The sequence below is a fragment of the Oncorhynchus mykiss genome, chromosome Y (assembly GCF_013265735.2).
Source record: "Oncorhynchus mykiss isolate Arlee chromosome Y, USDA_OmykA_1.1, whole genome shotgun sequence".
Taxonomy (NCBI): domain Eukaryota; kingdom Metazoa; phylum Chordata; class Actinopteri; order Salmoniformes; family Salmonidae; genus Oncorhynchus; species Oncorhynchus mykiss.
Window position 1 is genome coordinate 11,642,933 of NC_048593.1, and position 15,044 is coordinate 11,657,976.

At 42.9% G+C, this 15,044-nt stretch overlaps 1 protein-coding gene across 1 annotated transcript; it reads right to left on the bottom strand.

The window, feature by feature from the left end:
- Nucleotides 1-1,100: 1,100 nt before the first annotated feature.
- Nucleotides 1,101-12,178, bottom strand: LOC110509627 (toll-like receptor 8). Its single transcript, XM_021590624.2, has 2 exons — nucleotides 12,141-12,178; nucleotides 1,101-4,381 (listed from the first exon to the last, which is right to left on the bottom strand). The coding sequence occupies exons 1-2, from the start codon at nucleotides 12,155-12,157 to the stop codon at nucleotides 1,288-1,290; spliced, it is 3,111 nt and encodes a 1,036-aa protein (XP_021446299.2). The 5' UTR covers nucleotides 12,158-12,178; the 3' UTR covers nucleotides 1,101-1,287.
- Nucleotides 12,179-15,044: the final 2,866 nt, after the last annotated feature.

Consider the following 15,044-nt stretch of genomic DNA (forward strand, 5'->3'; position numbering starts at 1 on the left):
TCCAGACACGTCCTTCATACAAGGAGGTGTTCAGAAAATGTTGTTGTGTTGTTTGATGCAAGAAACCACTTTACAAAATAAATGGTGTTATTATTCCCATGTCATTATCACAGAGAATCAGACTAATGATGCTACCCTCTGCCTATTGGCTACTTAGCTTATTCAAGCCTGTCTTTAAGATAAAAAAAGCTCTTCATTTAGCTATTTTACTCACTTTTTAAAGATGTAGGAAATAATAGGAAATAATCCCTCCCCCATTGTTGACAACAAATGATCTATAACTGGCTTAATAACTCACTAACTAGCAAAGGATATGAAGACATGAGCACCCGTGGTTACATACAGCTCTCAAAACAAGCGGATCTACTCAGTACCGCGATTGTAAACACAGTCCAGTTCAAAGTGAATGGCACAGGTCTTTTCTTTTGGTGATAATAAATCATTCTGATATTGATACACTTTGTAAAGTATGACTCACTCAAGCCTGCACACCCTGTGGGTCTCTAGGACCAGGGATGGAGAACACTGCCTTCCAGAGTCGGGTGATACTGTAGGAGAAGCCACTGATATGGAACTAGTGGGGTGTACATCATGCCAGTCCTGAACACATGAATCAGGAGTTACTCTGCCACCCAGTGGTTGAGATCAGTAAGATTGTCCTTCCATAGGAAACCATTGTAACTAAGTTTATTAACGTGTCGGTAGACTGGTTTACACCTGTCAAAAACATCTGAATGTAGACAAAATAGGATAATAATACTGTTTTCTTACCAGGTATAGATGAGGTCACGTACATCAACAGTAAACAGAGTCACATGATTTACTATATTGTACTGTAGATGAGGCAGGCATTTTCACAGAGAAGCTAATGTGACCATTGATAATATAATCCTTCACAGGAAAAACAGAAATCAAGGCCTAATATTCTATTATGGATTGTACAGAAAACCATGCAGCCGCTACAATAGGCTATATTGTGTGTGCGTGTGCGTGTGCGTGTGTGTGTGCTTGTCTGTGTGTGTGTGTGTGTGTGTGTGTGTGCGTGTCTGTGTGTGCGTGTGCGTGTGCGTGTGCGTGTGCGTGTGCGTGTGTGTGTGTGTGTGTGTGTGTGTGTGTGTGTGTGTGTGTGTGTGTGTGTGAAGGGGAACTACACAGTCATGTCTCTAGGAACTGATTCTAGAACACTGCAGAGTAGGAATTGGAGACATTTAAGCTGAGGGTAAGTAAACTCAGCCATGTTTTTGATCGGCTTCCTGTTTTTGGTCAGTTCCTTTCATATCCTTGAGTTCACCGCCCAGTGAAGTATGTGCCGTGTAGTGATGCGTGTGTGGCTCGCTGATCTTTCCGTATGGCTCTCTTCAGGTTGTGCCAGAACCAGCGCTGGGCAGCCGGACAGGCAGTTGCTGGCCACTCCAGAACACTGCGCCTGCAGAGCCGTCTGCGCAGGTGGAGGATGCGTGAGCGTCGCAGAACCTGGGGCTGCAGCAGCAGCAACACCATGGCATCCACACCCTCCTCCACCAGCCGCTGCTGCACCAGCAGGGCGGCCATTTTAACCACACCACGCGACAGGAAGCCCTCTGTCAGCACAAACACCGTTTTCCTGCTCTGTCGCACACTATTGGAAAGGTTATCCATGATAGGCACCCCTGGCATCCAATCACGCTCCTCCAGGCAGAGTGGGCGAACCCTCTCTCCGCGCTCCTCTAGTTCCACCCTAAGGTGGTTCAACACCCAATCAGAGGCCAGCGGGTCTGTGGTGTCATACATGACGAAGGCATCGTAGACACAGGCTGTGTGCTGTAAGAGACATTGGTGCTTCAGCTTGGCCCCACAGTAGTCAAGAATATAGGACAGGTCCCAGTAAAAGAGGTGTGCTGTGAGCGATACCAACAGAACGTGAACGATGAGTAACAACGTGAGGATGCAGAAGGCCATTGCGTTGTCATCCTTCACGCATTCCTCTATGTCGTAACTCAGCACAGACCTGCCCTTCCTCTCCATGGGCATGTCGCACGTCACCCCGCTGGCCAGCAGAGGGATCTCCACCTCATTACTCCTCATCCACAGTTGGAACTCCAGCAAGTCACAGGTGCAGTGGATCGGGTTCCCCTGTAGTGACACCTGCTGGAGGTGGTTCTCAGCTCCAGTTTCAAACGTTGTCTGGTTGATGAGCTCCAGCAGGTTGAAGCTGAGGTTCAGCACATACAGGCTCCTGGCGCCGCTGAGGAAACCAGGCGCTAGCTGGGAAATCCTGTTATGGCTCAGGTCCAGCAGCCTCAGTGAACTGTTAAGAGTGGAGACGGTTAAGGCCACCTGCTCCAGGTGGTTCTTACTCAAGTCCAGCTCCTCCAGATGTGGCAGTTGTGTGAGCATCGTCCAGTTAAAGTCCTCAAGTCCGTTTTTACTCAGAGTCAAGTGTCTCAGGGCCTTGGGGAAGTTGTGGTATACCTCAGATGGGATGTGGCGGAGCTGGTTGTATGACAGATCCAGGGACGTCAGGTTATTAAGTTCTCTGAAAAGATGATTAAAGTCCAGACCCTCGTTCCACATGATGTCCAGGCGGTTGCCCTGGAAGTTCAATTCTTGCAGGGAGCTGCTTGACATGGTTTTATCAGTGAGGGTGCTAATCTCATTCCAGCTCAAGTTCAGAACCTTCAGAGAATCCAGGTGTTCTAGGAACGCTAAACTGTGGTTTAGCCCTGCCACCAGAAAGTAATGTTTATTATAACTCAAGTCCAACACCTCCAGTGCTGTCAGTTCACTGAATGCATGCTCATAGCGCAGGTAGACTTTATTCTGGGATAGATCCAAGTACTTCAGCTTGGAGAAATGTACAAACTCACTGCCATTGAACATGTCTCCAATGAAGTTAGATGACAGGTTGAGACAAGCTGTGTTGTTCAGGCCCTGCAGCATATCAGGGTTTATGTGGAAGATGTTGTTTTTGCTGAGGTCGAGCACTGGACCGTACGCAAGACACTCTGGTTTAATGTTAGGCAAATGGCGACGGTAGAATTTATCCTTGTGTATGAAAGGCCCGTACCTGTCTATATCTGGCTCATAGCTCCAGCCATACCCATTCACAGACAAGGCATCTACCCTCTTGGACAGGAAAGTCAGACTGTTCTCTGAGAGGCCAACACTGGATAAATTGTGGAACTTTTCAAAAAGTGAAAGGTCTGTCCAATAAATGAAGTTGGTTCCCAAATTGAGGACAGACAGATTAGCTAAACTGTAAAGTGGTTCCAAGTGATTTTTGTGAAGAGCTGAAAAAACATAGTTTTCTAGGTGTAATGTCTTCAGAGAGGCCAGTTTGGAAAAATTCTTTGAGAGGGTCAAGTTGTGGGAATTTTGTCCAGCATTATTGTAAGACAAGTCCATCACTTCTACGAAAGGTAGCACAGAGAGGAAGTCCCCATTGGCTATCTCCCCAACCAGACGATTAAATGAGAGGTACAGGTAGTGTAAGTTGGTGAGGTTCTCAAACCAGGATGTTTGTAGGTGCTCTAGGGAGTTTCCTGATAGGCTCAGCTCCTGCAGCTGGGAGAGGCTCCTGAAGGCATCTGGGTGGATCTGTAGTGCCCCGTTGGGTGTATTACAGGGAAAGCAGAGGAACGGGGTGTTAGAACACACAGGACAGTTACCCGAAAGGTCTAGAGCGCTCAGATTAGTGAGTGCACTCAGGTCATGCTGTTGAATGTGGGTGATTTGGTTCCGTTCGAGTTTGAGCAGCTGGAGGGATGCGGGGAGAAAATTAGGGATTACTTTCAGTCTGTTAAAAGACAGTGTCAGGTTTGTCAGGTTAGTGAGGCTGGAAAAAGTGTGGTTTTCAATATCCAGGGTCCCACTACAGACACTCCCTTGGCAGTTGTCACTTAAACGGATGACTTTAATTCGTAGAATATCCCTGAAGTCTTCCGGTGTTACAGTCCTGATGTCATTGTACCTCAGAAACAAAATCTGCAACCCAGACGGAAGGCCCCTCGGCACTGTGCAAAGGCCATTACCGTCAAGGAGCAGTGCCTCCAGCTGATCCAGCATGGAGAATGTTTGGTCCTCTATCTTCAATGGATGTTCCTGGGGGTTGAAGTTATAGCTAAGGTCTAGCAGAGTCAGATTCTGGAGGTTCCAGAACGAGGAGCTGGAGAGTGTCTTGATTTGGTTGGAGGACAGGTCGAGCTCTGTGGCATTCCAGCTGATATCGTGGGGTACCTGGAGTAGCTTCCTGCACGAGCAGTCATAGGCCAGTGAATGGTTGAGAGAGATGACATCACAGGGTAGTTTCCTCTGAGCCCAGGTCCTCCCAGAGCAGGAGGGGGAGAGACACAGCGACACTAGGAGTAACAGCAGCCTCTGAAAGGAAGTGTAAAGGGGACACCTGTGGGAACAGGATATGAGTATTTCATGGGCTGAAAACAATCTCAGTTCCCTGAAAGAAGGGACCGGCGTAACACACAGCTACAGACTACTTTAAGATACAGTATTATGCATTTCAAAGACTGTTGAGAATGTGAAAGAATCCAAACCAAAAAAAAGAGTGCTGACAGCCTCGCACTTTTTCTATTTTAAAAACTGAAAATCTGTCTTGACTTCATTTACTGTGCGGGACATTCGATACAATGCTGGGCATTCCTGAGCTACAACAAATCCTACAATCCTGCTTCCCTAACTCTTTTCTAAACACTTTTAAGTTACCAAAAGTGTTATGAAATGTAGTAGGCATACTGTAGTACTTTGATTGCCAAAGAATTCACCAGTTCACATTTTTCCAAGACTGAACTGTTCCCATGCATCACATCCAAAATCACACTGTAGGCAAATAAAACACCATTCAGATTAAGTATAAGCAGACCACTCATGAACCTGCCATTGACCTGTCAAGGGTTCGTCATGGTGCAGTCAGGGCCCGGAATCCACAAAGCATTGACCAGTGAGTCAATCTAAGTAACATAGTTAAAATATCCCCTTCAAAATCTGTCAGTTTAAACTATATATTTTTAAAAAAATTACATTGGCTGTATCTCAATTCACCACATCCGCCTATGTCGATCTTCCACATCTACAGGGGAAAGAGCTACAGTGCTGTTTGTCAGACCAGGAAACATGCCAAAATCGGTCCTCTCACTAAACTTCTGCAGCATCTGAATGGTTGAAGTCGATAATGCTGATGTGCCAACTTTTGTCTGTGGCGTCCGAACCGTTTGGGCTACAAACTAATATATGTTCTACTACAGTACCACACAAGCGTCACGGGACTCAGCTAAAGGTAACCTATACAAAATTAATGGAAGTATAGCGGTAGTTTTGTAGCAACAACAAAAAAAATAGCGTTAAATATGAGCTTTTATCTCCTAGAGAAAGGACAGACACTTTTATGAGTTGATTTTACTCCTGGCAGTAACATGAGTTTGTCTGGTCAGTATCTTAACATCATCCTAAAATCTACTCTGAGCTGGACGTTTTTTTTGTTGTAAATCTTAAAACGGGTTTTAACAGGATTCCATTTTTTGACTGTATTTTTTGCCATTTATGAATGTGTTATTCAATACACCCAATGGCTTACACTTGCAATGAGGCAGCGCAAGCTGTGTCACCTCAGTCAACCATGGTGAATGTGAGTGTACATCAAATGTTGCGATGGTAAAACGTTTGATATAATTTTCAACTGTCCCGATCACTTTGCCAACTCTTAATTATTGCCTAATATGTTGGCATGCAAACGTTCTTTTCTTTTTTTCTACCAATTCTGATTGTTGTTACAAGCAGAATGTTGACAATTACCATTATATACTTGCAAATAATGTTGCATATAACATTTGAAAGGTCTATAATATTCATCAAACATAATCAAAGTGAACATAAGCCCTACACTCAAACAATTAGGGGTTCAACAAGGGTTCTTCTAAGATGCTCAGAGTTCTTTGAAGAACCTTAGGGTTCTTGGCGCTGGAGGTGGAGGAACCTCCTCAGTTGGTGGGGGTTCTTGCAGGAACTGCCCAACTGAAACATTTGAATATGAAAGGACAGCAGGTGCAGGCGCTTAAATAAAAAAATGTAAAGATCTCCTCAATTTAAGGTATGTATGATCTAAATCGATGTTGTTTTATGATGATACCTATATTTCAATATTTGTGCAAATCTTTCTAAAACGGAAAATGAACACAATTCAATGGATATCAATCAACAAAGAGGTAAGAACATGTAGGCTATAAGAATATGTTGAAGGCTGGCTGTATTGGGTGCAGATGACTGAACGACTCACTTTTGTGTCTGTGTCTGCAGGTATACAGACGAGGAGGCATGCGAAGGTATGTCTATTGGTATGTTATGCAGATCACATGTACCATCCTGCTCCCTTGACTCTTCACTGAAAATCCAATAGGCCTCTACAATACGGACAAGGTATGTGTATGAAAACCATCATCAACAGTTTTTTTCATTCGCATTTACCACAAAAACCAAAGTATGAATACTGTCATGTGCACATTTTGTTAAACATCTGTATAATTACTATTCTTTAGGATTCCCAGACTTTACCCTCCCTACACCTCTGATGAATATAACAGGAAACCTGTTTGATCACCATGCACTGGAAGATCATTCTGACTATGGATACGGAGAACGTCAACACATTAACGTCAACACGCCAGAGGAAAGGTGAAAGGGGGATACCTAGTCAGTTGTACAATTGAATGCCTTCAGGATATACCCATTGGACTTGGGGCTCTGCTGGGAGTATACCTCATATTTGCATGTTTTTATTCTGCTTTGCCACTAAAAATTATAATAAACACTCAAATATTGTATTATTGATGTTATTGTTATTAATATTAATAATAGGGGGGTAGTTCAAAAATTAACCCCAAAAGGTTCTTCAAAAGGTTCTTCCTTTTAAAGGGTTCTTTGAAAAAATGTATAGGGGTTCCCCCACAGTTTCAATTTGAAGAACCCTTAAAGGCCACTCCAGGAACCTTTTTTTTTAGTGTAGATGCCATGAACTGCCCAATTTAGGCTTGGTCAAATTAGACATATATTTTAACTACATAATGTTGCGCTCCAAATGGATAACTTGAGTTAATATAAAGTAGGTAATTAAATAATTCAAAAAACGTGTTCATTAGCCTAGTGGTTATAAGTATTTAGGCATATCATGTAAAATAGACCTCATGTGTTAGTCAGGGCAAAGCCCCACTTTTTTTGTGTGTGGGGGGGGGTGCTTTCCTGTTTTGCATGTTATTTCGGCATTAATACATATCACACATCAGTTTGCAAACAATGTGGGAAAAAAGAACGGCCCATGTTCTGAATTCTGTTGCTGTACATTTCAAAAGTGCTGAAAAAATAGTTATAGTGACTATGTCCGTCCGAGCTCGCTCATTAATGTCGAAATGGAAATGCCTCTTATCCGCTTGTCGTCCCCTTACGCCATAGTTTGTACATCTCAATTCTCAGTAGAAACCACATTTGTTTAAGCAAGTCAGCCATATCAGCTATGTTATTTTAAAAGGCAGTAAATGAGGCTGAATGAACTGTTTCGCTGCCAGACGAGGCTCCGCTGAAAGCCAGGTGTAGCAGTGGTAAGGTGTTGGGACTGCTGCTGGCACAGCTTTATGTACAGTAGGCCCTAACAGTTTGGGGGCACCGTTTGTCACCGTTACAGTGCAATTAATGTAATGTTTAATATTGTTGTGTAGTGGCTTTGCTGGCATGCATCCCACATTTTTTTGTTTTTTTTGCCCCACCAAGATTTACAGGCTAAAATCGTCACTGCAAATGATTTCCTTTACCGTGATGTACGATTGCCAGGTAAGCCTACATATACATTTAATTGTGAATGTTTTGCGGAAAGTACTTACGTCAACCCACAAGGCGGTTAGCACATCATTGCGGATATGTTGTGTTAGTGGCTAACCAGGGATGGGATAATGTGAGTGTTGTGTTGATTAAATAGTAGCTGTCTGATAGGCTACTGGGTGAGATTTGTTCATGACAGTTTGCGGTGAGAATTGCGTGTACTTTCAGAATTGTTTGGCGAGCTACTCATTGGTGGGCTGCGAGCGACTGGTAACTCATGATTGACCTGACATCGAACAATAGCCTACTGTGGTCATTGTTCAAGTCAGAGAGCAGAAATTGTCATCGAAATGCCATTGAACTCATGAATCACAGGTAGGCCTATTTTAACACATACAGATTTTAAGTGTAAAGCATAAGGAATACACACATTCAGAGATAACCTATCTAAACATAAGAATGTAGACACCCCTTCAAATGAGTGAATTTGGCTATTTCAGCCACACCCATTGTTGACAGCTGTAAAATCGAGCACACAGCCATGCAATCTAAATAGACAGACATTGGCAGTAGAATGACCCGTACTGAAGAGCTCAGTTTCTTTCAACATGGCACTGTCATAGGATGCCAACATTCCAACAAGTCAGTTCGTCTAATTTCTGCCTTGCTAGAGCTGCCCCGGTCAAATGTAAGTGCTGTTATTGTGAGGTGGAAACATCTAGGAGCAACAATGGCAAAGTGGTGGGCCACACAAGCTCACAGAATGGAACCGCCTAGTGCTGAAACTAAAAATCAAACTACCTCTGGAAGTAACGTCAGCACAATAACTGTTCGTCGGGAGCTTCATGAAATGGATTTCCATAGGCGAGCAACCGCACACAAGCCTATGATCACAATGTGTAATGCCAAGCATTAGCTGGAGTGGTGTAAAGCTCGCCGCAGTGGAAATGCGTTCTCTGGAGTGATGAATCACGCCTCACCATCTGGCAGTCTGGGGCTGTTTTTCATGGTTCTGGCTAGGCCCCTGAGTTCCAGTGAAGGGAAATCTTAACGTTACAGCCTACAATGACATTCTACAAGATTCTGTGCTTTCAACTTTGTGGGCCTTGGGGAAGGCCTGTTTCAGCGTTTCAGCCTGTTTCCTGTTTCAGCGCGACAATGCCCCAGTGCACAAAGCAAGGTCCATACAGAAATGGTTTGTCGAGATCGGTGTGGAAAAACTAGACTGGCCTGCACAGAGCCCTGACCTCAACTCCATTAAGCACCTTTGGGATGAATTGGAACGTCGCCCAATATCAGTGCCCAACTTCACTAATGCTCTTGTGGCTGAATGGAAGCAAGTCCTCGCAGAAATGTTCCAACATTTAGTGGAAAGCCTTCCCTGAAGAGTAGAGGCTATTAAAGTAGCAAAGGGCGATCAACTCCATATTAATGCCCATGATTTTGTAATGAGATGTTTGATGAGCAGGTGTCCACATACCTCTGGTGTTGTCGTGTATCTATTTTAATGTCTCATTCTTTTATCTAAGTGTCATTGTCAAGTGTTGTTCTTTCATAATGCTGTCAGAGAGTCGTCAGAGAGAAGTAGTGGTCGGAGGGGCCTCTGCTGGGTAATAGGCCTATAGCACAGTAAGAGGAAGTTGTCTAACTTCCTGTGATGAACTTCCACATTCAGACAAAATACTTTCTATCTGTCTTTTTAAAATGCTTTTTAAAAAATGCTACTGTTGTTGTCAGGATTCTTCTTTTCACAACCCGATGGCATATTGTACTGAATCATACAAGTTTGGTTGTTAAAAGCTGTATTTTGGTTACCCTTATCAAAACTCCATCAATCCCATTCAACAACTGTCTAAATCGCTTTTGGCACAGTAGGCCTAGGCATCAAGTCACTTGCCGATAACCTTGCATAAAACGATTGAAAGGTCTATCATTAACCATCGAACACTTAGGCCCCAGAGGCTTTCAATTGCCCAACTTGTACCTTTACTTGTAGGCATGCCCAATTTATGCATACTTTTTAACGACATGATATTGTGCTCCAAAGGGATAACTTGAAAGAACATGATGTAGGTCAGTGGTGAAATCAAAAGAAGCATTAGTGATTATTTATTAGCCCAGTGGTGATAAGTGTTTAGGTAAATTCAGCAACAAAAAAAGAAACGTCCCTTTTTTCAGGACCATAGTCTTCAAAGATCATTTGAAAAGCCCAATATACCTTCACAGAAAAGGGGTTGAACACTGTTTGTACAATGAACCATAAACAATTAATGAACATGCACCTGTGGAACAGCCCTTAAGAAGCAAACAGCTTACAGACGGTAGGCAATTAAGGTCACAGTTATGAAAACTTAGGACACTAAAGAGGCCTTTCTACTGACTCTGAAAAACACCAAAATTAAAGATGCCCAGGTCCCTGCTCATCTGCGTGAACGTGCCGTAGGCATGCTGCAAGGAGGCATGAGGACTGCAGATGTGGCCAGGGCAATAAATTGCTATGTCCGAGACTCCTAAGACAGCACTACATGTGACAGCACTACAGACAGCTGATCGTCCTCGCAGTGGCAGACCACGTGTAACAACACCTGCACCGGATCGGTACATCGAACATCACACCTGCGGGACAGGTACAGGATGGCAACAACACCTGCCCGAGTTACACCAGGAACGCACAATCCCTCCATCAGGGCTCAGACTGTCCGCAACATGCTGAGAGAGGCTGGACTGAGGGTTTGTAGGCCTGATGTAAGGCAGGTCCTCACCAGACATCACCAGCAACAACGTCAACTATGGGCACAAACCCGTCGTCGCTGGACCAGACAGGACTGGCAAAAAGTGCTCTTCACTGACAAGTCGGGGTTTTGTCTCACCAGGGGTGATGGTCGGATTTGCGTTTATCGTCGAAGGAATGAGCGTTACACTGAGGCCTGTACTCTGGAGCGGGATCGATTTGGAGGTGGAGGATCCGTCAAGGCCTGGGGCGGTGTTTCACAGCATCATTGGACTGAGCTTGTTGTCATTACAGGCAATCTCAATTCTGTGCGTTACAGGGAAGACATCCTCCTCCCTCATGTGGTACACTTCCTGCAGGCTCATCCTGACATGACCCTCTAGCATGACGATGCCACCAGCCATACTGCTCGTTCTGTGTGTGATTCCCTGCAAGACAGGAATGCCAGTGTTCTGCCATGACCAGCGAAGAGCCTGGATCTCAATCCCATTGAGCACGTCTGGGACCTGTTGGATCGGAGGGTGAGGGCTAGGGCCATTCCCCCCAGAAATGTCCGGGAACTTGCAGGTGCCTTGTTGGTGGAAGAGTGGGGTAACATCTCACAGCAAGAACTGGCAAATCTGGTGCAGTCCATGAGGAGGAGATGCACTGCAGTACTTAATGCAGCTGGTGGCCACACCAGATACTGACTGTTACTTTTGATTTTGACCCCCCCTTGTTCATGGACACATTATTCAATTTCTGTTAGTCACATGTCTGTGGAACTTGTTCAGTTTATGTCTCAGCTGTTGAATCTTGTTATGTTCATACAAATACTTACACATGTTAAGTTTGCCGAAAATAAATGAGGTTGACAGTGAGAGGACGTTTCTTGCCCAAAATAAATATTATTTATGGGTTGACTATATAGCAATATCAAAACATTATTTCAACCCCAAATAAATTGCCTATCTATGTCACAGGAACCACTGACTTGCTGCCTTTTTATAATCAAGACACCTGCTGGTAGCTCTTAACTGGTTAGGACAGCTCATGAGGTCTTTTAAATATCTGTCAACTAGGTGATGGCTTTGTCTAGACTGATCCGTGGAGAACGGACACCAAATTAGATTTGATTAATGTTGGTCCATGGTCCATGCGCATGTTGCTCTTTTCTAATTGGTTAATTTATCCGTCCGCCCGTCAAAAATTCAACTCATCTGGGACCTTATAACGGTTGTGTAAATTGCACATTTAATATCTGCGTTCGCCATTTCTGAAAATACTGCATATGTACAAAAATATTGAGATGTATAAACTTGGCGCACGCCATACGCTTCTTTCCCGTTATGAATTAGACCTATCCTGAAACTATCCTGAAAATATCTACATTCTCAGTAATTTTCTAGTCTGAGATGCTTTGTGGATATGGCCCCAGTTCTCAATATACAATAGTCTACCGTGGTCATTGTTCAAGTCAGAGAGCATAAATTGTCATCGAAATGCCATTCAACTCATGAATTAAAAGTATTTTAAGGCATACAGATGTTAAGTGTAAAGCATAAGAAATACACACGTTCAGAAATATCTATTTTCATGTCTGATTCTTTTATCTAAGTGTAATTTTCCTTACCGGTGTTGTTCCTTCATAATGCTGTCAGAGAGATGTCGGAGACTAGCAATGGATAGATGAGCCTCCTCTGTTCAATATAGCACAGTAAGAGGAAGCTGTCTAACTGCGATGAACTTCCACATTGAGAAAATTATTTTTCTGTCTTGGAAATGATTTCTTATGTGGAATGTCAAAAATACTAAACGTTACAAATTGTTCCCCTGTTCGGGTCAACTAAAACCAGGAAAAACTCTTCCCCCTATTAGAAGACCTGACCATGACAAACTCCGGTTTACAGTATAATAGATTATATCAGGGGTCACCAACCTTTCGTAGGATGAGAGCGACTTAAATAAAACAATGAAACCCAGGTCTATAGTGTACAAGATAAAGTAGTGCACTATGTAGTATATTTCCCAAAATTCTGTTCTCAGTTTTATTTTTCACAATTGTTCACAGAGTACTGCTTAAATCACATCAGAATACTTTTTGGGGGGTTCTGGAAGAAAACTAAGAAAAGTAGATGTTGGAGTGTAATTGCACATCTGACACTTTTAATTTGGCATCTAGCTAGTGAGGAATGTGCCTTCTAATGTGTCGGTGTAGCAATGGTTCTGTACTTCTACTCCTCATTTCATGGCAAAGTTTGCAAATAACATATAATAGAAATACTTATATACTTCTGCCACATTGCAGTTAGCATTAAACCGAGAAGGATTTGTGGACTGTATTTCTGTCAACCCACAAGATGGTTATGACATCGCAAAGTAATAAACAAATGCGCGCGCCACACAGACAGACAGGGACAATATTGCTGGAAATGAATTGGCAGATATTTTGTGTTAGGTTTGCCTTTTTAAGCCAACAGTGGCTAACCAGTGGTGGGATAATGTAAATGTTGCGTTGATTAGATAGTAGCTGGGAGCTTGCGGTGTCTGATACATGTGAGATTTGCTTATGAGTTTGCGGTGGAACATATGAAAACATCAGAATTGTTTGGCAAGCTACTCATAGGTGGGCTGTCGCGAACGACCTGTTAGAGACCCCTAGTTTATATCATATCCTTTGACCAGTTCACATATCAACTATTTAGTCTATGATGAAATGTTGTTGGCAGGATGTTCTTCTTTTCACAAGCAGATGGCACTAAGGGACCATGGTGTCGTCATATTCGGTTGGAAGGTTCATATAGCCAGCAGGCCTTTTATCAAAACCAATTTTTTGGACCAAATGTTAATAACTTCTTATGGCTGGGGGGCAGTATTGAGTAGCTTGGATGAATAAGTTGCCCAAACTAAACGGCCTGCTCCTCAGTCTCAGTTGCTAATATATGCATAGTATTATTAGTATTGGATAGAAAACACTCTAAAGTTTCCAAAACTGGCAAAATATTGTCTATGAGTATAACAGAACTGATATTGCAGGCGAAACCCTGAGGAAAATCAAACCAGGAAGTGGCTTCTATTTTGAAAACTCCATGTTCCATAGCCTGCCTTTGCTCCATTTAAAGGGATATCAACCAGATTGATTTTCCTATCGCTTCCTCAAGGTGTCAACAGTCTTTAGACATAGTTTCAGGCTTTTATTTTGAAAAATTAGCAAGAAAGATAACATTGCGTCATTGTATGGTCGGGTGCCAGTAGCGTTTTGAATGCGCAACAGAGTTTGGGCAGCCATTGCCTTTCCATCTCCAACTGAAAAAGACAGTTGCGGTTGATTTATTATCGATTATATATTTTTTAAAAACAACCTGAGGATTGATTATAAAAAAATGTTTGACATGTTTCTGTGGACATTACGGATACTATTTGGAATTTGTCTGCATTGTCGTGACCACTCTTTCCTGTGGATTTCTGAACATAACGCGCCAAACAAACGGAGGTATTTTGGATATAAAAATTATCTTTATGGAACAAAAGGAACATTTGTTGTGTAACTGGGAGTCTTGTGAGTGAAAACATCCGAAGATCATCAAAGGTAAACAATTAATTTGATTGCTTTTCTGATTTTCGTGACCAAGCTACCTGATGCTAGGAGTTCATAATGTTTTGTCGAGCGATCGATAAACTTACACAATTGCTTGGATTGCTTTCGCTGTAAAGCATATTTTCAAAATCTGACACAGCAGTTGGATTAACAAAAGGCTAAGCTGTGTTTTGCTATATTACACTTGTGATTTCATAAATATAAATATTTGTAGTAATATTATTTGAACGTGGCGCTATGCAATTCAGCTGTTGTTGATGAAAATTATCCCGTTAACGGGATGGCAGCCATAAGAAGTTTTAAGGGTAATGTGCAACAGCGGTCATTATGGTATGAACACAGCAGGGGACCAGGGTTAACCTGGAAGGTAGCCTGGTCCCAGATCTGTTTGTAACAAGTGCGCTGAGAGTCAGGAAGCCAGTACAGGGAGTGGGTGTTTTAATAATATATATATTATTACAACCACGAAACACAAACAACACACCGATATGAAACAGTCAATAAGACCTGAGGAAAGAACCAAGGGGAGTGACAGATATAGGGAAGATAATCAAGGAGGTGATGGTGTCCAGGTGAGTGTCATGAGGCGCAGGTGCGCAAGACAATGGTGACAGGTGTGTGGGATAATCAGCAGCCTGATGACCTAGAGGCCGGAGAGGGAGTATACCTGACACTGTTTGTGTTGTTGCCTACTTCATTGTCATTTTCAATGTTTGGCATTCCATAAGGACTATTTGGTTGAGATGTTGATTAATGACATTGCAACCTATATTCACTCACTGAGAAAGCCAAAAGTTTGTTGAATTGAATACTCCCATCAATTTAAAGCATGTTATCACTATGCTTTCAACCATCTAGAAGCACAACCAAATTCCAATGAAAAAACAATGTCTGATTTTGGTTTAGTTGTCACCCAAATGTCTATCACTGTGCTTTCAA